Here is a 26628-nt window from a genome sequence, read left to right on the forward strand (position 1 = left end):
CTTTTACCAGGTGCCTATACATATCATAGTTTAATTTCTTATAACTGTTTATTCCATTTAACTACTCTGTCTTCAATTACTCCTAGATTTTCACTGTGTTTGTACAGTTGACCTTTTGTTTAGATTGAATTGTCTCCCCAAGGTATTTCCAGAAGTAAGATTACTGTGAGTAATGGTGAATGGACATTCTCATTGCCCTTGATGTAAACTGACAAGGTTTTGGGTGCCTCCCAGCTATAATCCCAGCCCTTTGGAGGCTAAGACAGGACGATTGCTTGAGGCCAAGAGTTGGAGGAGGCAGTAAGGTGAGACCCTGTCTCTATTATTTTAAAAAAATGCCAAGCTTTACCCTGGAAGGCTATGTACTACTTAAACACCCCTCATAGTATAAGAAAGTGTCCATTTCACTGCACGTCTGCCAGCACAGGGTATTATAGTTTAATAAGTTTTTTTCTTTATTTTAAATAGATAAAAGACCTCATGTTACTTTGTCACATTTTAACATCTTTCCTTAGCTTATTAGCTCTATTTCTTTTCTGTCTGTAAATGGTTGTTGTTGTTTTGTTCTTTGAGACAGGGTCTTGCTCTGTCACCCAGGCTTGATGACTGTAATGGCATAATCATGACTCACTGCAGCCTTGACCTCCCATGCTCAAACTACCCTCCCATGTCAGCTTCCCGAGTAGCTAGGACTGCAAATGTGCACCAGCACTCCCAGCTAATTTTTTTCTTTTTTTGGTTAGAGACAGGGTCTTGCTGTGCTGTCCAGGCCAGTCTCTAGCTCCTGGCCTCAAGCAATCCTCCTGCGTTGGCTTCTGAAATTGCTGGAATTTCAGGCATGAGCCATGATGTCTGGCCTGTGCTAGTCTTTTATTTTCTGGAGTTCTCTTTACTTTGTGCTAGCCAGTCTCTCATTATGCTGTTCCCCTGTTATAATGAATAATTCTCTGTATTAAATTTTACCACTTTAAGCCTTTGAGTGGTTTATGTCTCATGATTGGACTCTGACTAATATGCTAGGAAGGGTCCCAGGAGATAAACCCACACAAATGGGATTTGGGCATAGGTTTGGTTATCCAAGGGGCAGTGCTGAGCTCCTTGCCAATGGGAAATGGAATGCTGGTGATTTCCAGGAAGTGACCTCACAATGACTCAAGCTACCACTTACTGTTGATTGTGATGAAATGCCAGCTGAGGCACATGCCTTGGGAGTTAAGTGGTTGCTGCACTTGACCACTATGAAGACTGCTGTGGGAAGGGTCCTTTTGGATGCACTTGAGCAGGGGTCCTCAACCCCTGAGCCATGGAGATGTAAGGATCCACACAGCAGGAGGTGAGTGGTGTCGAGTGAGGGAAGCTTCATCTGTATGTACAGCCACTCCCCTTTGCTCACATTCCTGCCTGAGCTCCTCCTCCTCTCAGATCAGCAGCAGCATTAGATTCTCATAGGAGCTCACACCCTATTTGTGAACCGTGCATGTGAGGGATCTAGGTTGCGCTGTCCCTATGAGAATCTAATGCCTTATGATCTGTCGCTTTTTCCCAACATGCTGAGAGGATGGGACCATCTAGTCGCAGGAAAACAGGCTTAACACGGCCACTGATTCTACATTATGGTGAACTCTATAATTTCATTATATCTTACAACATAATAGGGGAAATAAAGTACCTAATAAATGTAATGTGCTTGACTCTTTTGGCCCAGCTCCTGCCTCCCAGCAGCCTCTTCAGGCCCAGAACTTTCTCCACTCAGCCTCTACAGACCAAGCTCAAGACTCACAATGGCCTATTTAGGCCCATACCATACCTCACGACAGTCTCCGCAGATGAGGCTACTGCCTCACAACAGCCTCCACAGGCACAGCTCCATCGTTACAATGGCCTCTTTAGACCCAGCTCCTGCCTCCCAGCCTTTTCTCCAGGCCCTGAACTTTCTCAAGTCGATCTCACCAGGCCCAGCTCCTGCCACTCATTGGCCTCCCAAGGGCCAGCTTTTGCCTCATGGCCACCTTCCAAGACCCAGCTCCTGTTTTACAGTGGCCTCTTGAGGCCCATCTTCTGACTCCCGGCAGCCTGTACAGGCCCAGCTCCTGCCTTACAATGGCCTCTTTAGTCCCAGCTCCTGCCTCTTTGCAGGAGGCTCAAATGTCCGCAAGTCCAGGCCACAAAATCCAGGGCCAAAAATGTCCACAAGTCCGCCTCTCAAGGCCTAGCTCCTGCCTTTCGTTGGCATCTCTAGGCCCAGCTGCTGCCCCCAGGTGGCCTCTACAGGCTGTGCTCTTTCTTCTGACTGTGTGTGGAGGTCCAACTCCTGCCTCAGAACAACCTCTTTTGGCTCAGCTCCTGCCCAGCTCCTACTGGCCTTTGTAGGCCCCAAAATGCCTCAAGTCAAGCTTTCCAGGCCCACCTTCTGCCTCCCAATGGCCTGGACAGGCCCAGCTCCTGCGTGACAATGGCCTCTCCAGGCCCAGCTTTTGCCTCACAGAGGCCTTCCCCAAACAAGGTCCTACCTGCCTCCCAGCAGCCTCAACAGGCCCAGATCCTGCCTCACACTAATCTCATTAGGCCCAGCTCATGCCTCACGGTGGCCTCTCCAGGCCCAGCTCCTGCCCCCCGACAGGCTGTCCGTGCCGGAAACTTCCTCAAGTCGACCTCTCCAGGCACAGCTCCTGCCTAACATTGGCCTCTTTAGGCACAGCTCATGCCTTGCTGGCCTCTCCAGGCCCAGCTCCTGCATCCCAGCAGCTTCTCTAGACCGAGAACTTTCTCAAGTCTGCCATTCCAGGCCCAACTTGTGCCTTCCGTCAGCCTCTACAGGCTCAACATCTGCCTCACAGCAGATTTTCCCAGCCCAGGATGTGCCTCACTGCAGCCCCCTAGGCCAAGCTCCTGCCTTTCAGCAGCCTCTACAGGCCCCACTCCTGCCTCAATAGCCTTTCTAGGGCAAGCTTATGCCTCACAGTGGCCATTCTGGCCCAGCTTTTGCCTTTTGGCAGCATCTCCAGACCCAGAACTTCCTCAACTGGGCCTCTCCAGGCCCAGCTCTTCCTCCCGGCTGCATCTCCAGGTCCACCTCCTACCTCACAACAACCTCTTTTGGCTCAGCTCCTGTCCAGCTCCTGGCAGCCTTTATAGGCCCAAAACTTTCTCACATCAAGTTCTCCAGCACAACCTTCTGCCTCCCGGCAGCTTGAATAGGCCCAGCTCCTGAAAGACAGTGCCCTCTCCAGGCTCAGCTCTTGCCTCACAGAGGTCGTCCCTGGCCAAGTTCCTGCCTGCCTCCCAGCAGGCTCAACAGGCCCAGCTCCTGCCCCTGACAGTCTCTCCAGGCCAAAATCTTCCTCAAGTAGGCCTCTCTACAGGCTAATCTCTTGCCTCACACTGGCCTGTTTAGACCCAGCTCATGCTTCTTGGCAGCCTCTCCAGGCCCAGCTCCTGCATCTTGGCCTCTCCAGGCCCAGCCTCTGCCTCCCGTCGGCCTCTAAAGTCACAACATCTGCCTCAGAGCAGATTCTTCAGGCCCAGTATCTGCCTCACTGTGGACCCCCCAAGCCAAGCTCCCAACCTTTCAGCAGCTTCTGCACACCCAGCTCCTGCCACCCAGTGGCCTCTTTAGGCCAAGCTGATGCCTCACAAGGGCCTTTCCAGGCCCAACTTTTGTCTCATGGCAACCTTCCCTGGCCAGGTTCCTGCCTGTCTCCCAGCAGCCTAGACAGGCCCAGGTCTTGCCTCACACTGGCCTCTCTACATCCAGCTCATGCCTCATGGTGGCCTCTCCAGGCCCAGCTCCTGTCCCAGGACGTCATCTTCAGGCCCAAAACTTCCTCAAGTCAGCCTCTCTAGTCCCAACTGCTGCCTCCTGGTGGCCTATGAAGGCCCAAAATCTCCTCAAGTTGATCTCTTCAGGCCCAGCTCCTGCTTCCTGTCAGCGTCTACAGGCCAAACCTCTGCCTCATGGCGGCTTCTCCAGGCCCAGCTTTTCCTCTTGGCTGAGTCTACAGGCACAACTGCTGCCTCACAACAGCTGCCTCACAACAGCCTTTTTTGGCCCAGTTCCTGTCCAGCTCACGGCGGCCAATGTAGGCCCAAAACTTCCTCAATTAAAACTCTCCAGGCCCACCTTCTGCTTCCCGGTGGCATGAACAGGCCCAGCTTTGACTTGATAACAGCCTCTGCAGGCCCTGCTCTTACCTCTCAGGGGCTTCTCCAGGCCCAGCTCTTGTCTCATGGCAGCTGCCCCAGGCCAAGTTTCTGCCTGCCTGCCAGTAGCCTCGACAGGCACAGCTCCTCCTTCACAGTGGCCCATTTAGGCCCAACTCATGACTGTCAGGCCATTTCCAGGCCTAGTGCCTGCCTCCTGGCTAACTCTTGAAGCTCAAAACTTCCTGAAATTAGCCTTTTGCTCAAATTCTGTCTACTGTCGGACTCTACAGACCAGCCTCTGCCTCACAGTGGACCTTCCAGACCCAGATGGTGTCTCACTGTGGCATCCTCAGGCGAAGCTCCTGCCTTTCGGCAGCCTCTACAGGCCCAGCTCCTGCCTTGCAATGGCCTCTTTAGGCCAAGCTCATGCCCCATGGCGACTTTTCCAGGCACAGCTTTTGCCTTTTGCAGCCTGTCCAGGCCCAGAATGTGCTTAACTCGGCATCGCCAGGACAAGCTCATCCTCCCGGTGCGTCTACAGGCCCGTCTCCTGCCTCACAACAACCTCCTTTGGCCCAACTCCTGCTGAGCTGCTGGCAGCCTCTGTAGGCCACAGACTTCTTAAAGTAAAGCTTTCCAGGCCCACCTTTGGCCTCCCAGCAGCCTCAGCAATCAAACTATTCCCTCACTGCGGCCACCAAAAGCCAAGTTTCTCCCTGCCTCACGGCATCCTCCGAAAACTGAGCATTTGCCTCACGGTGGCCTCCCCAGGCCATGAATCTGCCTGCCTCCCAGGCAGCTGCTGCCTCACAATGGTCTCTTTAGGCCCAGCTCATGCTAGAAGACAGACTCTGCAGGCACAGCTCTTGCCTCCTGGCAGCCTCTGCAGGCCCAAATTCTCCAAAAGTTGGCCTCTCCTAACTCAGCTCCTGCCTCATGTCGGCCTACACAGGCCCAGACCCTTACCACACAGTAGACCCTCCAGGCCCACCACTTGCCTGATCATAGCCTCCTAAGGCCAAGCTCCTGCCTTTCAGGAGCCTCTACAGGCCCAGCTCCTGCCTCGCAATTGCCTTTGTAGGCCAAGATCATGCCGTGAAGTGGCCTTTCCTAGCCTAACTTTTGCTTTTTGACGCATACTCCAGTCCCAAAACTTCCTCCAGTCAGCCAGTCCAGGCCAAGCTCTTCCTCCCAAAGGCTTCTGCAGGCCAAAATCGTCCTGAAGTCACCCTCTGCAGGCCCAGCTCCTGCCTCCAAGTGCTGTGTAGGCCAAGCTAATGCCTCACAGCACACTTTCCAGGCTGAGCGTTTCCCTTTGTGCATACTCTCCAAGCCCTGAACTTACTCTAGTTGGCCTCTCCAGGCCAAGCTCTCCCTCCCAGTGGCCTCTACAGGCCAAAATTGTTCTCAAATCAGCCTCTCCAGGGCCAACTCGTAGCTACCGGTGGCTTCTGCACGCCAAAATCGACCTCAAGTCAGCCTCTCCACACTCAGCTCTTGCCTCTAAGTGGCCTCTGCAGGAGTAAAACTTCCTCAAGTCGGCCTCTCCAGGCCCAGCCTCCTACTTCCCGAGGGCATGTACAGGCCCAGCCTCTGCCTCACAGCAGACTCTCCACGCCCAGCTCTTCCCGGTCTGTGGCCTCTCCAGTCCAAAGCTGTTCCTGCCTTTCGGCAGCTTGTACAGGCCCAGCTCCTCCCTCACGGTGGTGTCTTTTGGCCCAACTCATGCCTCTTGCAACCTACCCAACTGTCAGCTCCTGCCTCACACTGGCCTGTTGAGGCCCAGCTCTTGCCTTTTGTGGCCTCAACGGGCGCAGCCCCTGACTGACGGTGGCCTCTACAGGCCCGGACTCTACCTCACAGTGGGCTCTCCAGGCCCATCTCTTCCTAACTGTGGCCTCCTGGGGCAATGCTCCTCCCTCTCGGGAGACTCTGCGGGCCCAGCTCCTGCCTCCCAGTGGCCTCTATAGGCAAAGCTCGTGCCTCAGGGCAGCCATTCCAGGCCTAGCTTTTGCTGCTTTGCATCCCCTCCAGGCACTGGACTTCCTCCAGTCGGCCTCTCCAGGCCGAGCTCTTCCTCTCGGCAGCCTTTGCAGGCCCAGACTGTCAAGTCGGCCTGTCCAGAGCCAGCTCCTGCCTCCTGGCATCCTCTGTAGGCCCAAGTCGTCCTCAAGTTGGCCTCCCCAGGCCCAGGTCCGGCCTCTCGGCGGCCTCTCCAGTTGCAAAAGTTCCTCGAGTCAGCCTCTCCAGGCCCAGCTCCTCCTGTCTTCCAGTGGCCTCTTTCAGCCCAGCCCAGCTCATGCCTCCCGGCGGCCTTCCCAGGCCCCGCTTTTGACTTTCGGCGGCCTCTGCAGGCCCCGAACTTGACGTCCAGTCAGCCTCTCCAGGCTCGGCCTCCTACCTCCGAAAGGCTTGCACATGCCTCACAGTGGACTCTCCACGAACAGCTAGCTCTCGCCTCACTGCGACTTCCCGAGTCCAAAGCTCCTGCATCTCAGCTGCTTTGACAGGCCCAGCTCCCGCCTGCCAGTGGTCTTTTGAGGCCCATAGGGCTCATTCCTCACAGCGGCCTTTCCAGGCCCAGTTTTTCCCTTCCGGCGGCCTCTCCGGGCCCAGAAGCTCCTCAAGTCGGCCTCTCCAGACCCACTTGCAGCCTCCCGGCGTCCTCTCCGGGCCCAGCTCTTCCTCCCGGCTGCGTCTCCAGGCCCGACTGCTGCCTCCCAACAACCTCTTTGGACTCAGCGCCTGCCCAGCTCCTGGCGGCCTTGGTCGGCCCACAGCTTCCTCAAGCCAAGCTCCCCAGGCCCAGCTCAGGCCTCACGGTGGCCTCTCCAGGCTCAGCTCCTGCCCTCCGACAGCGTCTCCAGGCCCCAAATGGCCTCCAGTTGGTGGGCTCCTCCAGGCCCAGCTTGGGCCTCCCGGCGCCGTCTGCAGGCCCAAGTGGTCCTGAAGTCGGCCTCTCCAGGCCCAGCTCTGGCCTCCCAGCAAGCAAGCTCTTTTGGCTCAGCTCCTGCCCAGCTCCCGCCGGCCTTTGTAGACCCCGAACTTTCTCCAGCGAAGCTCATCAGGCCCACCTCCTGCCTCCCGGTGGCCTGTACAGGCCCAGCTCTGGCTGGAGAACAGCCTGTGCAGGCCCCGCTCTTGCCTCCCAGGGGCCTCTCCAGGCCCAGCTCTTGCTGCACGGCGGCCTCCTGGGGCCAAGTCCCTGCCTGCCTCCCAGCAGCCCACGTGCGGCCCAGCTCCCCCCTCACGGTAGCCTGTTGAGGCCCAACTCCTGCCTCTGGCACCCTTTCCAGAGGCGTGAGCCCCTGCCTCACACTGGCCTCTCTCACGCTGAGAGAAGTCCTCCCTCACGCTGGCCTGTTGAGGCCCAGCTCATGCCTCACGGAGGCCCTCCGGAGGCCACGCTCATGCATCAGGGCGGCCTCTCCCGGCCTGGCGTTTGCTCCTTTGCATGGGCTCCAGGCCCTGCACTTCCTCCAGTCGGCATCTCCAGGCCCAGCTCTTCCTCCCGGCAGCCTCTGCTGGACCAGACTGTCGTCAAGTAGGCCTGTCCAGGGACAGCTCCTGCCTCCCGGTGGCCTCTGTAGGCCCAAGTCGTCCTCAAATCGGCCTCCCCAGGCCCAGCTCCGGCCTCTCGGCGGCCTCTCCAAGTGCAAAAGTTCCTCGAGTCCGTCTCTCCAGGCCCAGCTCCTCCTGTCGCCCAGTGGCCTCTTTCGGCCCAGCCCAGCTCATGCCTCCCGGCGGCCTTCCCAGGCCCCGCTTTTGACTTTCCGTGTCCTCTGCAGGCCCCGAACTTGACCTCCAGTCGGCCTCTCCAGGCCCAGCCTCTGCCTGTTGGCAGCCACTAGAGGCCCAGCCTCTACCTCAACAGTGTGCCCTCCAGGCCCACCTCTTGCCTCGCCGTGGCCTCCTTGGGCCAGGCTCCCACCTCGGGGCAGCTTCCGCAGGCCCAGCTCCTGACTCACGGAGGCCCTCCGGAGGCCAAGCTCATGCGTCGAGGCGGCCTCTCCCGGCCTGGCGTTTGCTCCTTTGCATGGGCTCCAGGCTCTGCACTTCCTCCAGTCGGCCTCTCCAGGCCCAGCTCTTCCTCCCGGCAGCCTCTGCAGGACCAGACTGTCATCAAGTAGGCCTGTCCAGGGACAGCTCCTGCCTCCCGGCGGCCTCTGCAGGCCCAGACTGTCGTCAAGTAGGCCTGTCCAGGGGCAGCTCCTGCCTCCCGTTGGCCTCTGTAGGCCCAAGTCGTCCTCAAGTCGGCCTCCCCAGGCCCAGCTCTGGCCTCTCGGCGGCCTCTTCAAGTGCAAAAGTTCCTCGAGTCCGTCTCTCCAGGTCCAGCTCCTCCTGTCTCCCAGTGGCCTCTTTCGGCCCAGCCCAGCTCATGCCTCCCAGCGGCCTTCCCAGGCCCCGCTTTTGACTTTCCGTGTCCTCTGCAGGCCCCGAAGTTGACCTCCAGTCGGCCTCTCCAGGCCCGGCCTCCTGCCTCCCGAAGGCTTGCACAGGCCCAGCCTCGGCCTCACAGCGGACTCTTCACGCCCAGCTCGCTCTCGCCTCACTGCGGCCTCCCGAGTCCAAAGCTCCTGCCTCTCCGCCGCTTCGGCAGGCCCAACTGCCGCCTGCCAGTGGCCTCTTCAGGCCCATGGGGCTCATTCCTCACAACGGCCTTTCCAGGCCCAGTTTTTCCCTTCCGGCGGCCTCTCCGGGCCCAGAAGCTCCTCAAGTCGGCCTCTCCAGACCCACTTGCAGCCTCCCGGCGTCCTCTCCGGGCCCAGCTCTTCCTCCCGGCTGCGTCTCCAGGCCCGACTCCTGCCTCCCAACAACCTCTTTGGACTCAGCGCCTGCCCAGCTCCTGGTGGCCTTGGTCGGCCCACAGCTTCCTCAAGCCAAGCTCCCCAGGCCCAGCTCAGGCCTCACCGTGGCCTCTCCACGCTCAGCTCCTGCCCTCCGACGGCGTCTCCAGGCCCCAAACGGCCTCCAGTCGTTGGGCTCCTCCAGGCCCAGCTCCAGCTTCCCAGCAAGCAAGCTCTTTTGGCTCAGCTCCTGCCCAGCTCCCGCCGGCCTTTGTAGACCCCGAACTTTCTCCAGCGAAGCCCCTCAGGCCCACCTCCTGCCTCCCGGTGGCCTGTACAGGCCCAGCTCTGGCTGGAGAACAGCCTCTGCAGGCCCCGCTCTTGCCTCCCAGGGGCGTCTCCGGGCCCAGCTCTCGCCTCACGGCGGCCTCCCGGGACCAAGTCCCTGCCTGCCTCCCGGCAGCCCGCATGCAGCCCAGCTGCTCCTTCACGGTGGCCTGTTGAGGCCCACCTCCTGCCTCTGGCACCCTTTCCAGAGGCGTGAGCCCCTGCCTCACACTGGCCTCTCTCACGCTGAGAGAAGTCCTCCCTCACGCTGGCCTGTTGAGGCCCAGCTCATGCCTCTGTTGGCCTCTCCAGGCCCAGCCCCTGCCTGTTGGCGGCCTTTAGAGGCCCAGCCTCTACCTCAACAGTGGGCCCTCCACGCCCACCTCTCGCCTCGCCGTGGCCTCCTCGGGCCAGGCTCCCGCGTTGGGGCGGCCCCCACAGGCCCAGCTCCTGCCTCACGGAGGCCCTCCGGAGGCCAAGCTCATGCGTCAGGGCGGCCTCTCCCAGCCTGGCGTTTGCTCCTTTGCATGGGCTCCAGGATCTGCACTTCCTCCAGTCGGCCTCTCCAGGCCCAGCAGGCCCAGCAGGCTCTCCAGGCCCAGCTCTTCCTCCCGGCAGCCTCTGCAGGACCAGACTGTCGTCAAGTAGGCCTGTCCAGGGACAGCTCCTGCCTCCCGGCGGCCTCTGCAGGCCCAGACTGTCGTCAAGTAGGCCTGTCCAGGGACAGCTCCTGCCTCCCGTCGGCCTCTGTAGGCCCAAGTCGTCCTCAAGTCGGCCTCCCCAGGCCCAGCTCTGGCCTCTCGGCGGCCTCTTCAAGTGCAAAAGTTCCTCGAGTCCGTCTCTCCAGGCCCAGCTCCTCCTGTCGCCCAGTGGCCTCTTTCAGCCCAGCCCAGCTCATGCCTCCCGGCGGCCTTCCCAGGCCCCGCTTTTGACTTTCCGTGTCCTCTGCAGGCCCCGAACTTGACCTCCAGTCGGCCTCTCCAGGCCCAGCCTCTGCCTGTTGGCAGCCACTAGAGGCCCAGCCTCTACCTCAACAGTGTGCCCTCCAGGCCCACCTCTTGCCTCGCCGTGGCCTCCTCCGGCCAGGCTCCCACCTCGGGGCGGCCTCCGCAGGCCCAGCTCCTGCCTCACGGAGGCCCTCCGGAGGCCAAGCTCATGCGTCGAGGCGGCCTCTCCCGGCCTGGCGTTTGCTCCTTTGCATGGGCTCCAGGCTCTGCACTTCCTCCAGTCGGCCTCTCCAGGCCCAGCTCTTCCTCCCGGCAGCCTCTGCAGGACCAGACTGTTGTCAAGTAGGCCTGTCCAGGGACAGCTGCTGCCTCCCGGCGGCCTCTGTAGGCCCAAGTCGTCCTCAAGTCGGCCTCCCCAGGCCCAGGTCCGGCCTCTCGGCGGCCTCTCCAGTTGCAAAAGTTCCTTGAGTCAGCCTCTCCAGGCCCAGCTCCTCCTGTCTCCCAGTGGCCTCTTTCGGCCCAGCCCAGCTCATGCCTCCCGGCGGCCTTCCCAGGCCCCGCTTTTGACTTTCAGAGGCCTCTGCAGGCCCCGAACTTGACGTCCAGTCAGCCTCTCCAGGCTTGGCCACCTGCCTCCGAAAGGCTTGCACAGGCCCAGCCTCTGCCTCACAGTGGACTCTCCACGAACAGCTAGCTCTCGCCTCACTGCGGCCTCCCGAGTCCAAAGCTCCTGCATCTCAGCTGCTTTGACAGGCCCAGCTCCTGCCTGCCAGTGGTCTCTTGAGGCCCATAGGGCTCATTCCTCACAGCGGCCTTTCCAGGCCCAGTTTTTCCCTTCCGGCGGCCTCTCCGGGCCCAGAAGCTCCTCAAGTCGGCCTCTCCAGACCCACTTGCAGCCTCCCGGCGTCCTCTCCGGGCCCAGCTCTTCCTCCCGGCTGCGTCTCCAGGCCCGACTGCTGCCTCCCAACAACCTCTTTGGACTCAGCGCCTGCCCAGCTCCTGGCGGCCTTGGTCGGCCCACAGCTTCCTCAAGCCAAGCTCCCCAGGCCCAGCTCAGGCCTCACGGTGGCCTCTCCAGGCTCAGCTCCTGCCCTCCGACAGCGTCTCCAGGCCCCAAATGGCCTCCAGTTGGTGGGCTCCTCCAGGCCCAGCTTGGGCCTCCCGGCGCCGTCTGCAGGCCCAAGTGGTCCTGAAGTCGGCCTCTCCAGGCCCAGCTCCGGCCTCCCAGCAAGCAAGCTCTTTTGGCTCAGCTCCTGCCCAGCTCCCGCCGGCCTTTGTAGACCCCGAACTTTCTCCAGCGAAGCTCTTCAGGCCCACCTCCTGCCTCCCGGTGGCCTGTACAGGCCCAGCTCTGGCTGGAGAACAGCCTGTGCAGGCCCCACTCTTGCCTCCCAGGGGCCTCTCCAGGCCCAGCTCTTGCTGCACGGCGGCCTCCCGGGGCCAAGTCCCTGCCTGCCTCCCAGCAGCCCACGTGCGGCCCAGCTCCCCCCTCACGGTAGTCTGTTGAGGCCCAACTCCTGCCTCTGGCACCCTTTCCAGAGGCGTGAGCCCCTGCCTCACACTGGCCTCTCTCACGCTGAGAGAAGTCCTCCCTCACGCTGGCCTGTTGAGGCCCAGCTCATGCCTCTGTTGGCCTCTCCAGGCCCAGCCCCTGCCTGTTGGCGGCCTTTAGAGGCCCAGCCTCTACCTCAACAGTGGGCCCTCCACGCCCACCTCTCGCCTCGCCGTGGCCTCCTCGGGCCAGGCTCCCGCGTTGGGGCGGCCCCCACAGGCCCAGCTCCTGCCTCACGGAGGCCCTCCGGAGGCCAAGCTCATGCGTCAGGGCGGCCTCTCCCAGCCTGGCGTTTGCTCCTTTGCATGGGCTCCAGGATCTGCACTTCCTCCAGTCGGCCTCTCCAGGCCCAGCAGGCCCAGCAGGCTCTCCAGGCCCAGCTCTTCCTCCCGGCAGCCTCTGCAGGACCAGACTGTCGTCAAGTAGGCCTGTCCAGGGACAGCTCCTGCCTCCCGGCGGCCTCTGCAGGCCCAGACTGTCGTCAAGTAGGCCTGTCCAGGGACAGCTCCTGCCTCCCGTCGGCCTCTGTAGGCCCAAGTCGTCCTCAAGTCGGCCTCCCCAGGCCCAGCTCTGGCCTCTCGGCGGCCTCTTCAAGTGCAAAAGTTCCTCGAGTCCGTCTCTCCAGGCCCAGCTCCTCCTGTCGCCCAGTGGCCTCTTTCAGCCCAGCCCAGCTCATGCCTCCCGGCGGCCTTCCCAGGCCCCGCTTTTGACTTTCCGTGTCCTCTGCAGGCCCCGAACTTGACCTCCAGTCGGCCTCTCCAGGCCCAGCCTCTGCCTGTTGGCAGCCACTAGAGGCCCAGCCTCTACCTCAACAGTGTGCCCTCCAGGCCCACCTCTTGCCTCGCCGTGGCCTCCTCCGGCCAGGCTCCCACCTCGGGGCGGCCTCCGCAGGCCCAGCTCCTGCCTCACGGAGGCCTTCCGGAGGCCAAGCTCATGCGTCGAGGCGGCCTCTCCCGGCCTGGCGTTTGCTCCTTTGCATGGGCTCCAGGCTCTGCACTTCCTCCAGTCGGCCTCTCCAGGCCCAGCTCTTCCTCCCGGCAGCCTCTGCAGGACCAGACTGTTGTCAAGTAGGCCTGTCCAGGGACAGCTGCTGCCTCCCGGCGGCCTCTGTAGGCCCAAGTCATCCTCAAGTCGGCCTCCCCAGGCCCAGGTCCGGCCTCTCGGCGGCCTCTCCAGTTGCAAAAGTTCCTTGAGTCAGCCTCTCCAGGCCCAGCTCCTCCTGTCTCCCAGTGGCCTCTTTCGGCCCAGCCCAGCTCATGCCTCCCGGCGGCCTTCCCAGGCCCCGCTTTTGACTTTCAGAGGCCTCTGCAGGCCCCGAACTTGACGTCCAGTCAGCCTCTCCAGGCTTGGCCACCTGCCTCCGAAAGGCTTGCACAGGCCCAGCCTCTGCCTCACAGTGGACTCTCCACGAACAGCTAGCTCTCGCCTCACTGCGGCCTCCCGAGTCCAAAGCTCCTGCATCTCAGCTGCTTTGACAGGCCCAGCTCCTGCCTGCCAGTGGTCTCTTGAGGCCCATAGGGCTCATTCCTCACAGCGGCCTTTCCAGGCCCAGTTTTTCCCTTCCGGCGGCCTCTCCGGGCCCAGAAGCTCCTCAAGTCGGCCTCTCCAGACCCACTTGCAGCCTCCCGGCGTCCTCTCCGGGCCCAGCTCTTCCTCCCGGCTGCGTCTCCAGGCCCGACTGCTGCCTCCCAACAACCTCTTTGGACTCAGCGCCTGCCCAGCTCCTGGCGGCCTTGGTCGGCCCACAGCTTCCTCAAGCCAAGCTCCCCAGGCCCAGCTCAGGCCTCACGGTGGCCTCTCCAGGCTCAGCTCCTGCCCTCCGACAGCGTCTCCAGGCCCCAAATGGCCTCCAGTTGGTGGGCTCCTCCAGGCCCAGCTTGGGCCTCCCGGCGCCGTCTGCAGGCCCAAGTGGTCCTGAAGTCGGCCTCTCCAGGCCCAGCTCCGGCCTCCCAGCAAGCAAGCTCTTTTGGCTCAGCTCCTGCCCAGCTCCCGCCGGCCTTTGTAGACCCCGAACTTTCTCCAGCGAAGCTCTTCAGGCCCACCTCCTGCCTCCCGGTGGCCTGTACAGGCCCAGCTCTGGCTGGAGAACAGCCTGTGCAGGCCCCGCTCTTGCCTCCCAGGGGCCTCTCCAGGCCCAGCTCTTGCTGCACGGCGGCCTCCCGGGGCCAAGTCCCTGCCTGCCTCCCAGCAGCCCACGTGCGGCCCAGCTCCCCCCTCACGGTAGCCTGTTGAGGCCCAACTCCTGCCTCTGGCACCCTTTCCAGAGGCGTGAGCCCCTGCCTCACACTGGCCTCTCTCACGCTGAGAGAAGTCCTCCCTCACGCTGGCCTGTTGAGGCCCAGCTCATGCCTCTGTTGGCCTCTCCAGGCCCAGCCCCTGCCTGTTGGCGGCCTTTAGAGGCCCAGCCTCTACCTCAACAGTGGGCCCTCCACGCCCACCTCTCGCCTCGCCGTGGCCTCCTCGGGCCAGGCTCCCGCGTTGGGGCGGCCCCCACAGGCCCAGCTCCTGCCTCACGGAGGCCCTCCGGAGGCCAAGCTCATGCGTCAGGGCGGCCTCTCCCAGCCTGGCGTTTGCTCCTTTGCATGGGCTCCAGGATCTGCACTTCCTCCAGTCGGCCTCTCCAGGCCCAGCAGGCCCAGCAGGCTCTCCAGGCCCAGCTCTTCCTCCCGGCAGCCTCTGCAGGACCAGACTGTCGTCAAGTAGGCCTGTCCAGGGACAGCTCCTGCCTCCCGGCGGCCTCTGCAGGCCCAGACTGTCGTCAAGTAGGCCTGTCCAGGGACAGCTCCTGCCTCCCGTCGGCCTCTGTAGGCCCAAGTCGTCCTCAAGTCGGCCTCCCCAGGCCCAGCTCTGGCCTCTCGGCGGCCTCTTCAAGTGCAAAAGTTCCTCGAGTCCGTCTCTCCAGGCCCAGCTCCTCCTGTCGCCCAGTGGCCTCTTTCAGCCCAGCCCAGCTCATGCCTCCCGGCGGCCTTCCCAGGCCCCGCTTTTGACTTTCCGTGTCCTCTGCAGGCCCCGAACTTGACCTCCAGTCGGCCTCTCCAGGCCCAGCCTCTGCCTGTTGGCAGCCACTAGAGGCCCAGCCTCTACCTCAACAGTGTGCCCTCCAGGCCCACCTCTTGCCTCGCCGTGGCCTCCTCCGGCCAGGCTCCCACCTCGGGGCGGCCTCCGCAGGCCCAGCTCCTGCCTCACGGAGGCCCTCCGGAGGCCAAGCTCATGCGTCGAGGCGGCCTCCCCCGGCCTGGCGTTTGCTCCTTTGCATGGGCTCCAGGCTCTGCACTTCCTCCAGTCGGCCTCTCCAGGCCCAGCTCTTCCTCCCGGCAGCCTCTGCAGGACCAGACTGTTGTCAAGTAGGCCTGTCCAGGGACAGCTGCTGCCTCCCGGCGGCCTCTGTAGGCCCAAGTCGTCCTCAAGTCGGCCTCCCCAGGCCCAGCTCCGGCCTCTCGGTGGCCTCTGCAGGCCTAAGTCATCCTCAAGTCGGCCTCCCTAGGCCCAGCTCCGGCCTCTCGGCGGCCTCTCCAGGTGCAAAAGTTCCTCGAGTCAGTCTCTCCAGGCCTAGCTCCTCCTGTCTCCCAGTGGCCTCTTTCGGCCCAGCCCAGCTCGTGGCTGTAGGCAGCCTTCCCAGGCCCTGCTTTTGACTTTTGGCGGCCTCTTCAAGCCCAGAACTTGATCTCCAGTCAGCCTTTGTAGGCCCGGCATCCTGCCTCCCGAAAGCCTGCACAGGCCGAGCCTTGGCCTCACAGCGGACTCTCCACGCCCAGCTAGCTCTCGCCTCACTGTGGCCTCCCCAGTCCAAAGCTCCTGCCTTTCGGCCGCTTCGGCAGGCCCAGCTGCTGCCTGCCAGTGGCCTCTTTAGGCCCAGCTCATTCCTCACAATGGCCTTTTCAGGCCCCGTTTTTCCCTTCCGGCAGCCTCTTGGCCTCTAATTTTTTTTATCTTTTGTGTATAAATCCCAAAATATGGAATTTTGGAATATTTCCACCATTATATAAATATTTTTGTAGGTAATTTATTTGGAGTGAGTTTCTGCACCGACCCCGAATTTTTTATTTTATTTTCCTTATTATTTGGTGTTAAACAGGTTTAATGACAGTCATGGCAACTTTTTGGCACAGTAGAAAATATCGCCCATGATCAACGTGTTCTGTTCTGGGGAAGGGGGCAAAGGCAGGGTGAATCACTTTCTTAAAAAGTACAACTCAAGTTGGGAGTGTAGAGGGAATCGGGAGAAAACACTCCTGCTGCCTGTGTCAAAATGCAGGAGCCCCCACCCCCATACTCACCTGAGTCCAGCCCCTCTGGAGAAAGAAGGGGTGCATGAACTCCCCCTATTCCACAGGCACCTCCCTGTGGCCCAAGGCCCTCTTCACACTCCATCTTGTAGCCCCAGCAGGAGCTATTTTCCGAAAAGTGAAAAGCTCTGAAGGTCCCACACTTCATGGTATGTACACGGGCTCAGAGGAGGGAAACTGCCCAGCTTTCCCCCGGCACAGCTGCAGGGGTAAGGGGTATGTATAAGAGGAGCAGGCCTTGGCCAGGCATGGTGGCTCACACCTGTAATCGCAGCACTTTGGGAGGTGGAGGCAGGCGGATCACGATTTCAGGAGATTGAGATCAGCCTGGCCAAGATGGTGAAGCCCCGTCTGTACTAAAAATACAAAAATTAGCCAGACGTGGTAGCATGCACCTGTAATCCCAGCTACCCAGAAGGCTGAGGCAGGAGAATGGCGTGAACCCGGCAGTAAGAGGTTGCAGTGAGCCAAGATCTCACCACTGCACTCCAGCCTGGGTGACGGAGCAAGACTCCGTCTCAAAAGAAAAAAAAAAAAAAAGCAGGCCTTATTCCGTCCCAAACTGAAAGGAGTAAATGGCTTTACCCGGGAGAAGATAACCATCCTGCCCTCCATTGCTACCCCCACATAGTGTCCATGTTCTCAGGGGGTACTGTGAGTCCTGGGATCTTCTTTGGGGTCGCCCACCTGCCTGTGGTAGTTATGGAGGGACCCAGGTGTTGAGGCAGGGCTGGGGTGTCCCCTTCCAGCCAGGCTGTCGAGGCCCCAACTCTGGGGCAGAGGCAGCCAGGGCTGCGCCAGAGCCTGAGCAGGGTGAGGTGGGGTCAGGCAGGGCTGGGAGTCAGGGCAGGGGCAGCAGCAGTGGAGCCACTATGCACACATCTTCTCCAAGGTTTCTGTGCAGAGCATCCTGCCCATGCTGCCCCAGCAGCTTCAGTTGGCGCCTGCCCCAGTCTAGCCTCTGGGACCCATGCAGCGGCTCCCAGCGGCCCTGCACCCACCACCAGCATCTGTTTCACCTGCAGTTGAAGATCTGTGAGGTGCCCAGATCATGCAGTCATCAGTCCCACGGAGCAGCCCACGGGGCTGAGGCTCCTCCCACTGGACCGCCCCCCAAGTGGCACCACTGCTGCCCCTGCCCCTACTCTCAGCCTCACGTGACTCTTGGGCAGAGGCAGTGGTGGGGCAGCCAGGGCAGCATCAGAGTCTGAGCCAGGTGAGGTGGGGACAGGACCCCCGCAGGGCTGGGAGTCAGGGCAGGGGCAGAACAAACCTTGGAGGGGAAGATATGTGCATAGTGGGCCTGGAGAGCGGCTGTGGCCTAGTGGACAGAAGAAGCAGTGGGCCTGGAAGAGCTGCACGATCAGGGCTGGCACTGGTCCAGGGCGCGTGCAGTGAAGAGGACAGCGCCTTCTCGGTCTCCGGTTCCCTGAGCCCGTCCTTGGCTTCTCCACCTGTACAGGCAAAGGGGAAGCTGTCCCCATCACACATGGCACACTTGGGGGTGTTGGGCTTTGGGCTGCAGATGGAGCATCTTCTCATCTTGCATTTGGGCGTGGTGGGGTCCTCCAGTGCGGGATCCGTGTCCGTGGGGTTCCCTCTGCCCCAACCCCCAAAGCCCAGTCAGTTTCTCCTCTTCAGGCTCTGCCCCCTGGGTGGCTCAGCCCAGCTCCTGCCTAGGAAAGCCTTAGTGTTGGGAGGGACTGCAATGACTGAGGGACCTGGTAGCTCCAGGTCGCCCACACTTTCAGGTCTCTTGCACCAGAAGGTGGAAGGATCCATTGGGAGGAAACAGGTCGCCTTGGAAGGCGTCCCTGGGCCCCCATCCCCAGGCGTAGGGGCCGTAGGGGGCCCACTCTGCTGCCCTGACCAGACTCCTGGGCTTTGAAGGCTCCTGGGCCCAGTAAGAAGGAGGTGGGTGCCAAGGTTGAGGAGGAAGCATCCGAGTATGTGTAGGAGGAGGAGGGGGTGGGACCATGGACTTTGCCAAAAACTGCAGATGGATCGGGGGACCCTGGGGGCTCAGGATCCAGCAAGGGGCGGTAGGAGTAAAGGAGGAAGGAATGACAGGTGCAAATACCTTCCCACCAAAGCCCTTGTTGCCCTCTGGCTCCTCCCCAGAGCTGTCACCACTCTCAGTCGGTCACCCACTCCTTGAACTTGAGATCAGTGTCAGTGGTGCTAAAGCCGTCATCAGCAATGACATCGTCACCCCCTCCTCCTCATGGATGACCATGTGCTCCTCATCACTCACTATGTCATCACTGGCCATGTGCTGGGAATGAGCAGCTCAGGTGGGCAGCAGCAGGGCTGCCCACTGGTCACCTCCCTCACCAGGGGCTGCAAAGTGGCCTGGAGCTCCATACTGAGTAGAAGGCTTTGGGCCAGAGTATGATGCAGTGCCAGACATCACCTGTGTCAGTTCCTGTAGTGCCTGAGGGTCTATTTCCCTGCCGTCCAGGCTGTGTACACCCCTGTGGGAGAAGGCTTGGGCCAGGCTGAGCCAGGTTCCCTGACTGTGTGCAGCCGTTCTGCCCCACAGAAGCTGCTCCTTGGTATCCGAGCTCTGGAGTGTCTGGGCTGCAACTGACAGGAGTTCAGAGGACACCCCGGGGGCAGTGGCAGTGCTCATCTCTGATATACTCCGCTCCCACGAGCCCTTGTACACTCCTGCTAGCCCCTGGCTTGTGGGCTTGGCCTCTGAGCTGGACTTCTTTCCGTCCTTGTTGCAAGTGGGCCACCTTCACCTGGAAGGCCACGTCGTGGTACTTCTGCATCTCATTGGGCCCCAGGGTGTACCACCACTCGCTCAGGATCTGGCTGACCATCCGGTTGTCCTGGTTGGGGTGACCCTGGTGCGCCCTGCCAGGGCCTGGTGCCGCTTGCTGAAGATCATGACCACCACTCATGGGCCACCGGATGTGGTCCTTGTCCGATTTGTTGGGGCTGCGTCCATCCTTCTCAGAAGATGAGTCCTGTTCCTTGCACAGGGCACTGAGGGACTGGGCCTGACATCATCTGAGTGGTAGAGGCAACTGGGTGTCAGGAGACATGATGGAGAGGAAAGCATCATTGTGGTCATTCTCTGTCTCACTGTCCAGCAGAGACTCCCCTGAGGGCCCCAGGGCTCCTCCTCCATGGTGGGAGGTGAGCCCTTACCAGGTTCCACCACCCCCAAAGTGTGTGGGGTTCTGGGCCCTGGGCTTTCAGGGCAGGTGGCTCCAGGGGGCCACCCAGGGTCAACACTCCCTGTCCCACCTGGTGGATGCTCATGAGCAACAGCTGCCAACTTGGCAGGTTGTTTGCTCTGGTTGGAGGCCACTGAGTGACTGGCAGGTTGCTGGGCCTCATGTGGCTCCAGGGAGGGGTCAGGAAGGGGACGGAGTACCAGGGGAACACGGCCACAGAGTGAGGTTCCATATTCCTCCAGACGAACACGCTGACGCCACGGGAGGCCTCGCTGGATGCAGGCCTGTGGGCCGAGTACTTGGTCCGGGCAGGGGGTTCCTGGCAGGGGCTCACACGTCCTCAGCGCCCTCCTCAGCCAAAGTGTCTTGGGCCCAGAGAAGGGGGTTTGGAGAGGAGCAGAAGGCCAGGCCTCAAGTTTTGTTTTTTGTTTTTGAAATGTAGTTTGACTCTTCTCACCCAGGTTGGAGTGCAGTGGCACAATCTCAGTGGCCTTCATACCTGGCTAATTTTTTGTATTTTTATTAGAGGTGGGGTTTCACCATGTTGGCCAGGATGGTCTTGATCTCCTGACCTCAGGTGATCCACCCACCTCAGCCTCCCAAAATGGGATTACAGGCATGAGCCACCGCTCCCCACTTCATTCATTTTTACTTGAAAAACTCCCTTAAGCATTTTTTTTAAGATAGACTTAGTGGTCCTGGTGGCCGCCATGACGCATGAGCTTGGCCTCCGGAGGGCCTCCACGAGGCACGAGCTGGGCGTGTGGAGGCAGCCCCGAGGCGGGAGCCTGACCCGAGGAGGCCATGGTGAGGCAAGAGGTGGGCCTGGAGGTCCCACTGTGGAGGTAGAGGATGGGCCTCTAGAGGCCGCCAACAGGCAGGGGCTGGACCTGGAGAGGCCACCAGAGACATGAGCTGGGCCTCAACAGGCCAGCGTGAGGGAGGACCTCTCTCAGCATGAGAGAGGCCAGTGTGAGGCAGGGGCTCACGCCTCTGGACAGGGTGCCAGAGGCACGAGTTGGGCCTAAACAGGCCACCCTGAGGGAGGAGCTGGGCCGCTCACGGGCTGCCGGGAGGCAGGCAGGGACTTGGCCCCAGGAGGCCACCGTGGGGCGAGAGCTGGGCCTGGAGAGGCCCCTGGGAGGCAAGAGCGGGGCCTGCAGAGGCTGTTCTCCAGCCAGAGCTGGGCCCGTACAGGCCACCAGGAGGCAGGAGGTAGGCCTGAAGAGCTTGGCTGGAGAAAGTTTGGGGGGTCCAAAGGCCGGCGGGAGCTGGGCAGGAGCTGAGCCAAAACAGGTTGCTTGCTGGGAGGCAGGAGCTGGGCCAGGAGACATAGCCAGGAGGAACAGCTGGGCCTGGAGAGGCCGCCAGGTGGGAGGCAGAGACTGGGCCTCTAGAGGCCGATGGGAGGCAGGAGCTGGCCCTGGAGGGGCCCTCATTGAGGACGTGTTGCACCTGGAGAGGCCACCGGGAGGCCGGAGCTGGGCCTGGAGAGGCCGACTTCAGGATGACTTGGGTCTGCAGAGGCCGCTGGGAGGCCCAAGCTGGGCCTGGAGGAGCCCACTGATCGGAGGCCGTTTGGGGCCTGGAGACGCCATCAGAGGGCAGGAGCTGAGCCTGGAGAGGCTACCGTGAGGCCTGAGCTGGGCCTGGGCAGCTTGGCTTGGGGAAGCTGTGGGCCTACCAAGGCCTCCAGGAGCTGGGCAGGAGCTGAGTCCAAAGAGGTTGTTGGGAGGCAGCAGTCAGGTCTGGAGACGCAGCTGGGAGGAACAGCTTGGCCCGGAGAGGCTGAATGGAGTAAATTCAGGGCCTGGAGAGGATGGGGCCCCACTCCTCTGACTGTGACAGAGGAGCCTCTGCCTCCCTCCTGGCTGCCTCTCCAGGCCCAACTCTTCCTCCCGGCTATGTCTCCAGGCCCAACTCCTGCCTCACAACCAATGACCTCTTTTGGCTCAGCTCCTTCCAGCCTTTGTAGGGCCAAAACTTTCTCCAGTCAAGCTCTTTAGGCCCACCTCCTGCCTCGCGGTGGCCTGCACAGACCCAGTTCTGGCTTGAGAAGAGCCGCTGCAGGCCCCACTCCTGCCTCCCAGGGGACTGTCCAGGCCCTGCTCTCACCTCACGGCGCCTTCCCAGGGCCCAGTTCCTGCCTGCCTCCCGGCAGCCCCGACAGGCCGAGCTCCTCCCTCACAGTGGCCTCTTTAGGTCCAACTCATGCTTCTTGCATCCCGCCCTGGTGTCAGCTCATGCCTCACACTGGCCTCTCTAGGCCGAGGTCCTCCCTTACGCTGACCTGTTGAGGCCCAGATCATGCCTCTCGTGGCCTCTGCAGGCCCAGCTCCTGCCTGTTGGTGGCCTCTACAGGCCCGGCCTCTACCTCACAGTGGGCACCTCCAGGCCCAGCTCCTGCCCAGCTCCTGGCGGCCTTTGTAGGCCAAAAACTTCCTCAAGCAAAGCTCTCGAGGCCCAGCTCGGGCCTCACTGTGGCCTCTCCAGGCTCGGCTCCTGCCCTCTGGTGGCATCTCCAGGCCCCAGACTTTCTCCAGTTAGCTTCTCGTGGCCCAGCTTGGGACTCCCAGCGGCCTCTGCAGGCTCAAATCGTCCTGAAGTCGTCCTCTCCATTTCCAGCTCCGGCCTCCCCACGGCCTCTCCAGGCGCAGCACATCCTCCAAGTGGCCCCTTCAGGGCCATCTCCTGCCTCCCATTGGTCTCTACATGCCCAGCCTCTGCCTCCCATTGGTCTACATGCCCAGCCTCTGCCTCCCTCATGGCTGCCTCTCCAGGCCCAGCTCTTCCCCCCAGGTCCATCTACAGGCCCAACTCCTGCCTCACAACACACCTCTTTTGACTCAGCTCCTGTCCAGCTGTCCTAAGCCTTTGTAGGCCCAAAACTTTCTCCCGCCAAGCTATTTAGGCCCACCTTCTGCCTCGCAGTGGCCTGTACAGACCCAGCTGTGGCTTGAGAACAGCCTCTGCAGGCCCTGCTCTTGCCTCTGAGGGGCCTCTCCAGCCCCAGCTCTCACCTCACTGTGGCTTCCCGGGACCTAGTTCCTGCCTGCCTCCCAGCAGCTTTGACAGGCCCAGCTCCTCCCTCAGAGTGGCCTGTTCAGGCCCAACTTATGCCTCTGGCCACCTTCCGAGAGGTGTGAGCTCCTGCCTCACGCTGGCCTCTGTAGGCCGAGGTCCTCCCTTATGCTGGCCTGTCGAGGCCCAGCTCATGCCTCTCCTGGCCTCTCCAGGGCCAGCCCCTGCCTGTTGGTGGCGTCTAGAGGCCCAGCCTCTACCTCGCAGTAGGCCCTCCTGGCCCACCCCCTTCCTCACCGTGGCCTACTCAGGGCAAGCCTCCTGCCTTTCGGCAGCCTCTGCAGACCCAGCTCCTCCTCCCAGTGGCCTCCATACGCCAAGCTCATGCCTCACAGCAGCCTTTCCAGGCCTAGCGTTTGCTCCTTTGCATCCTCTCCAGGCCCTGAACTTCCTCTAGTCGGCATCTCCAGGCCCAGCTTTTCCTTCCAGCAGCCCCTGCAGGCACAAGTCGTCCTCAAGTCACCCACCCCGGGCCCAGCTCTTGCCTCTTGGCGGCCGCTCCAGGTGCACAACTTCATCAAGTCGGCCTCTCCAAGCTCAGCTTCTCCTGCCTCCCAATGGCCTCTTTATGCCTAGCCCAGCTCATGCCTCTCGTCAGCCTTCCCAGGCCCAGCTTTTGACTTTTGTCTGCCTCTTCACGCCCAGAACTGGACTTCCTGTCGGCCTCTCCTGGCCCAGCCTCCTGCATCCTGAAGGCCCGTACAGACCCTGCTTCTGCCTCACAGCTGACTCTCCACACTGAGCTCTTGCCTCACTGTGACCTTCCCAGTCCAAATTCTTGCGTTTCAGCAAGTTCGACAGGACCGGCTCCTGCCTTCAAATGGCCTCTTTAGGCTTACCTCATTCCTCTCAACAGCCTCTCGAGGTCGGGTTTTTTCAGTTTTGCAGCTTCTGTAGGCCCAGAACTTTCTCAAGTCTGCCTCTCCAGGTCCAGTTGCTGTCTCCAGACATCCACTTCTTCCCCTTTTCTTCCTACGTTTTGTGTCTAAAGGTTCAGCTTTTGCCTCACAACATCCTCTTTGGATTAGCTCCTGTGCAGCTCCTCGCCTTTGTAGACTCAAATCTTTCTCAAGTTGAGTCCTCCGGTTTCACTGCCTTCCTGGTGGCTCCCTGAACAGGCCCAGCTTTTGCCTGACAACTGCTTCTCCAGGCTGCCTCAACAGACCCAGCTCTTGCCTCACACTGGCCTCTCTAAGCCCAGCTGCTGCCTCTCACTGTCCTCCCCTGGCTCATCTCTTTTCTCACATCTGCCTCCCAAGTCCCAGCTCCTGTCTCACAGTTGTCTCAGTTATACCAGCTCCTTTCTCATGATGGCCTCTTCTGGCCCATCTTCGGCCTCATAGTGGCCAGTCGAACCCATGATGGCCTCTTCTGGCCCATCTTTGGCCTCATAGTGGCCACTGGAACCCATCATCTGCCTCATCATGGCCTCTTCTGGCTTTGCTTTTGCCTCGCAGTCACCTTTTCCAGATCCCGCTTTTTAGTCTTTAATGGTCAACAGCATCAAGGAGCCTAAAGCTTCCCTGGACTCTTATTTGTTGGTAACTTCACTGCAGAGCAGAGTGCCTTAGCAAAACACCTGTCTCTTCTTTTAACCTTGACAGTGGATTTCTGACAAATTTATAATAAATTCTGCCTGCGTGGTTTCATAGTGATGTTTGTTTTATTTAGTGTCTCATAGTTTTTCTTGTCTTCTTTGGGTGGGAGTCGGAATGAGCCTCTGCTTGGGCCCTTTTTCTTTGCTCTGGACATGGTAGCCTCTCACTTCATGTTTTCTATATTTATATTTTTTACAGTTATCTTTTTTTGTTTTGTTAGGGTCTTGCTCTGTCACCCAGGCTGGAGTGTAGTCATGTGATCATGGCTCACTGCAGCCTTGGCCGTTTGGCCTGAAGTGATTCTCCCAACTCAGCCTCTTGAGTAGCTGATGCTACAGGCACATGCCACAATGCCTGGCTAATTTCTAATTTTTTCTGAGAAGTTGGTTCTCACTTTGTTGCGCAGGCTGTTCCCAGACTTTCAGACACAAGCAGTCGTTTTGCCTGAGCCTCCCAAAGTGTTGTGATCACAAGCATGAGCCACCATGCCTGGCCTGCTATTTGCTTGTCATGAACTATTAAGAATTTACTTTTTCATTAATATACTATTTCTATATAGATTTATGTATATATAGATATTTTACATTTTTCATGGATACCAATTTTTTCCCTTTTTTTGAGGCAAGGTATGACTTTGTCATTAAGGATGGAGTGCGGTGGTATGACCCTGGCTCACCGCAACATCTTCTTTCTTGGCTTAAGTGATCCTCCCATCTCAGCCTCCTGAGTAACTTTGACCCCAGGTACAAGCCGCCATGCCCAGGTAATTTTTATATTTCTTGTAGAGAGGGGGGTCTCACCATGTTTCCAAGGCTGGTTTCAAACTCCAAGTCTCAAGTGATCCTTCCCCCTCAGCCTCTTGCAGTGCTGGGATTACAGGTGGGAGCCACCACACCTGGCCTACCATTTTCTTTTCGTGGATCATTAAGAATTTACTTTATACCAGCATTGTGACTCATGCCTATAATCCCAGCACTTTAGGAGGATGAGGTGGGTGGATTACGAGGTCAGGAGTTCAAGACCAGCCTGGCCAAGATGGTGAAACCCCGTCTCTACCAAAAATATGAAAATTAGCCTGGTGTGGTGGCAGGCGCCTGTAGTCCTAGCTACTCCAGAGGGTGAGGCAGGAGAATTGCTTGAACATGGGAGGCAGAGGTGGCAGTGAGCTGAGATCATGCCACTGTACTCCAGCCTGGGTGACAGAGTGAGATTCTATCTCAAAAGAAAAAAAAAAGAATTTACTTTTTTATTAGTATAATGTAAATACATAAATGTGTGTATATATTCATATGTGAATATATGTGTGTATGTATCTTCACAGCATACACACACACACACACACACACACATATACATTATGAAAGATATATTTGAATACCTAGAAATTGATAAGCTTCTTCCAGGTTTTGAAACCACCCTTAGCACAAACACGAAAGAAGTACAAACTATCATTATTAATGACCATGGACCAAGATGACCATGAGTCAATAGTACTTTGTACCTCAACCACCTTCCAGCAGAGCATCTCAAAGGGCTGGATATATCTGAACATCACATGCTTTCACACAGACTAGGATGGTTTGTAATTATTACTTCTATTAAAAACTCAGTGTGATCCTTGTCAGGGTGAAATCAAACTATTTCTCAAATCATAGAGATACTGAATAACAGCTTTGGTCAGGAAATAGGTATTGCATTTGGTTTGTCATGACAAGCTCCTGGCCTAGGCAGATGGAATATAGCAGAAATGTGTGTGTGTGTGAACATTCTTGCGCACAGATGTGGGGGTGGAAGTGGGGGAATTGAATTTGATAAAACCAGCAGGGGGCAGGCTGCTGGAAAGGGGGAAATTGTTTTGGCAGCAGCTGTGTATCTCTAGAACCAGGAAATGCTTGTAATCCACATTTTTGTCTCCTGGAAAATAAAGATTATAAGGGCCAGGTGCGGTGGCGCATGCCTGTAATCCTAGCACTTTGGGAGGCCGAGGCAGGTGGATCACGAGATCAGGAGATCAAGACTATCCTGGCTAACATGGTGAAACCCAGTCTCTATTAAAAATACAAAAATTGGCTGGGCACTGTGGCTCACGCCTGTAATCCCGGCACTCTGGGAGGCAGAGGCGGGCGGATCACAAGGTCAGGAGATCGAGACCATCCTGGCTAACACAGTGAAACCCCGTTTCTACTAAACATACAAAAAATTAGCTAGGCGTGGTGGCGGGTGCCTTTAGTCCCAGCTACTCGGGAGGCTGAGGCAGGAGAGTGGCATGAACCTGGGAGGCAGAGCTTGCAGTGAGTGCAGTCGCACCACTGCACTCCAGCCTGGGCGATGGAGCGAGACTCTGCCTCAAAAAAAAAAAAAAAAAAATTAGCTGGGCTTGGTGTTGGGCGCCTGTAGTCCCAGCTACTCAGGAGGCTGAGGCAGGAGAATGGCCTGAACCTGGGAGGTGAAGGTTGCAGTGAGCCAAGATCGCGCCACTGCACTCCAGCCTGGGTGACAGAGTGAGACTCCATCTCAAAAATAAAACAAAATTAAAAAAATAAAGATTATAATTTCTGCCTTGATATGTGGACTATGTGATCTGCTATATGCAAAATATCTAGTATAAAATAGGTGCTGAATTAATACTACTTTCTGTACCTCATTCTTAATCATTGCTTAATTTTAAAAAGTTTACAGTGACTACTGCTTTTGTAAAAAATATTTTTAATTATTATAT

General features: G+C 59.2%; 5 protein-coding genes and 6 pseudogenes across 5 annotated transcripts; 9 read left to right on the plus strand and 2 right to left on the minus strand.

Annotated features, from left to right (window-relative positions):
* The window catches only part of LOC129523894 (putative uncharacterized protein FLJ44672), a 29508-nt pseudogene extending 23355 nt beyond the window's left edge, over nt 1-6153 (plus strand).
* A 1953-nt stretch (nt 6154-8106) lies between these two features.
* LOC115935364 (putative uncharacterized protein FLJ44672) lies at nt 8107-9342 on the plus strand (annotated as a pseudogene).
* Nucleotides 9343-9450: 108 nt separating this feature from the next.
* LOC134756440 (putative uncharacterized protein FLJ44672) lies at nt 9451-10196 on the plus strand. Its single transcript, XM_063708566.1, has one exon. It carries the CDS (start codon nt 9548-9550, stop codon nt 10187-10189), a length of 642 nt encoding a protein of 213 aa, XP_063564636.1. The 5' UTR covers nt 9451-9547; the 3' UTR covers nt 10190-10196.
* On the plus strand, nt 10193-10771 carry LOC129523895 (putative uncharacterized protein FLJ44672; annotated as a pseudogene).
* Nucleotides 10772-11713: 942 nt separating this feature from the next.
* On the plus strand, nt 11714-12641 carry LOC101147007 (putative uncharacterized protein FLJ44672). Its single transcript, XM_055346928.2, has one exon. It carries the CDS (start codon nt 11825-11827, stop codon nt 12464-12466), a length of 642 nt encoding a protein of 213 aa, XP_055202903.1. The 5' UTR covers nt 11714-11824; the 3' UTR covers nt 12467-12641.
* LOC115935367 (putative uncharacterized protein FLJ44672) lies at nt 12625-13674 on the plus strand (annotated as a pseudogene).
* Nucleotides 13675-14101: 427 nt separating this feature from the next.
* On the plus strand, nt 14102-14750 carry LOC101146296 (putative uncharacterized protein FLJ44672). Its single transcript, XM_004045490.5, has one exon. The coding sequence runs from the start codon at nt 14102-14104 to the stop codon at nt 14741-14743; it is 642 nt and encodes a 213-aa protein (XP_004045538.2). The 3' UTR covers nt 14744-14750.
* LOC134758802 (putative uncharacterized protein FLJ44672) lies at nt 14747-15762 on the plus strand (the record flags this gene model as incomplete). Its single annotated transcript, XM_063708058.1, has 1 exon — nt 14747-15762. A coding segment is annotated over one exon (642 nt), but the record flags the coding sequence as incomplete, so codon positions are not given.
* Nucleotides 15763-17665: 1903 nt separating this feature from the next.
* On the minus strand, nt 17666-20036 carry LOC101145581 (protein capicua homolog; annotated as a pseudogene).
* Nucleotides 20037-20090: 54 nt separating this feature from the next.
* LOC129523896 (putative uncharacterized protein FLJ46235) lies at nt 20091-21539 on the minus strand. Its single transcript, XM_055347844.1, has 4 exons — nt 21515-21539; nt 21173-21260; nt 20686-20815; nt 20091-20534 (listed from the first exon to the last, which is right to left on the minus strand). The coding sequence occupies exons 1-4, from the start codon at nt 21537-21539 to the stop codon at nt 20091-20093; spliced, it is 687 nt and encodes a 228-aa protein (XP_055203819.1).
* Nucleotides 21538-22604, plus strand: LOC115935368 (putative uncharacterized protein FLJ46235; annotated as a pseudogene).
* The last annotated feature ends 4024 nt before the right edge of the window (nt 22605-26628 follow it).

Source organism: Gorilla gorilla, chromosome 6 (assembly GCF_029281585.2).
Source record: "Gorilla gorilla gorilla isolate KB3781 chromosome 6, NHGRI_mGorGor1-v2.1_pri, whole genome shotgun sequence".
Taxonomy (NCBI): domain Eukaryota; kingdom Metazoa; phylum Chordata; class Mammalia; order Primates; family Hominidae; genus Gorilla; species Gorilla gorilla.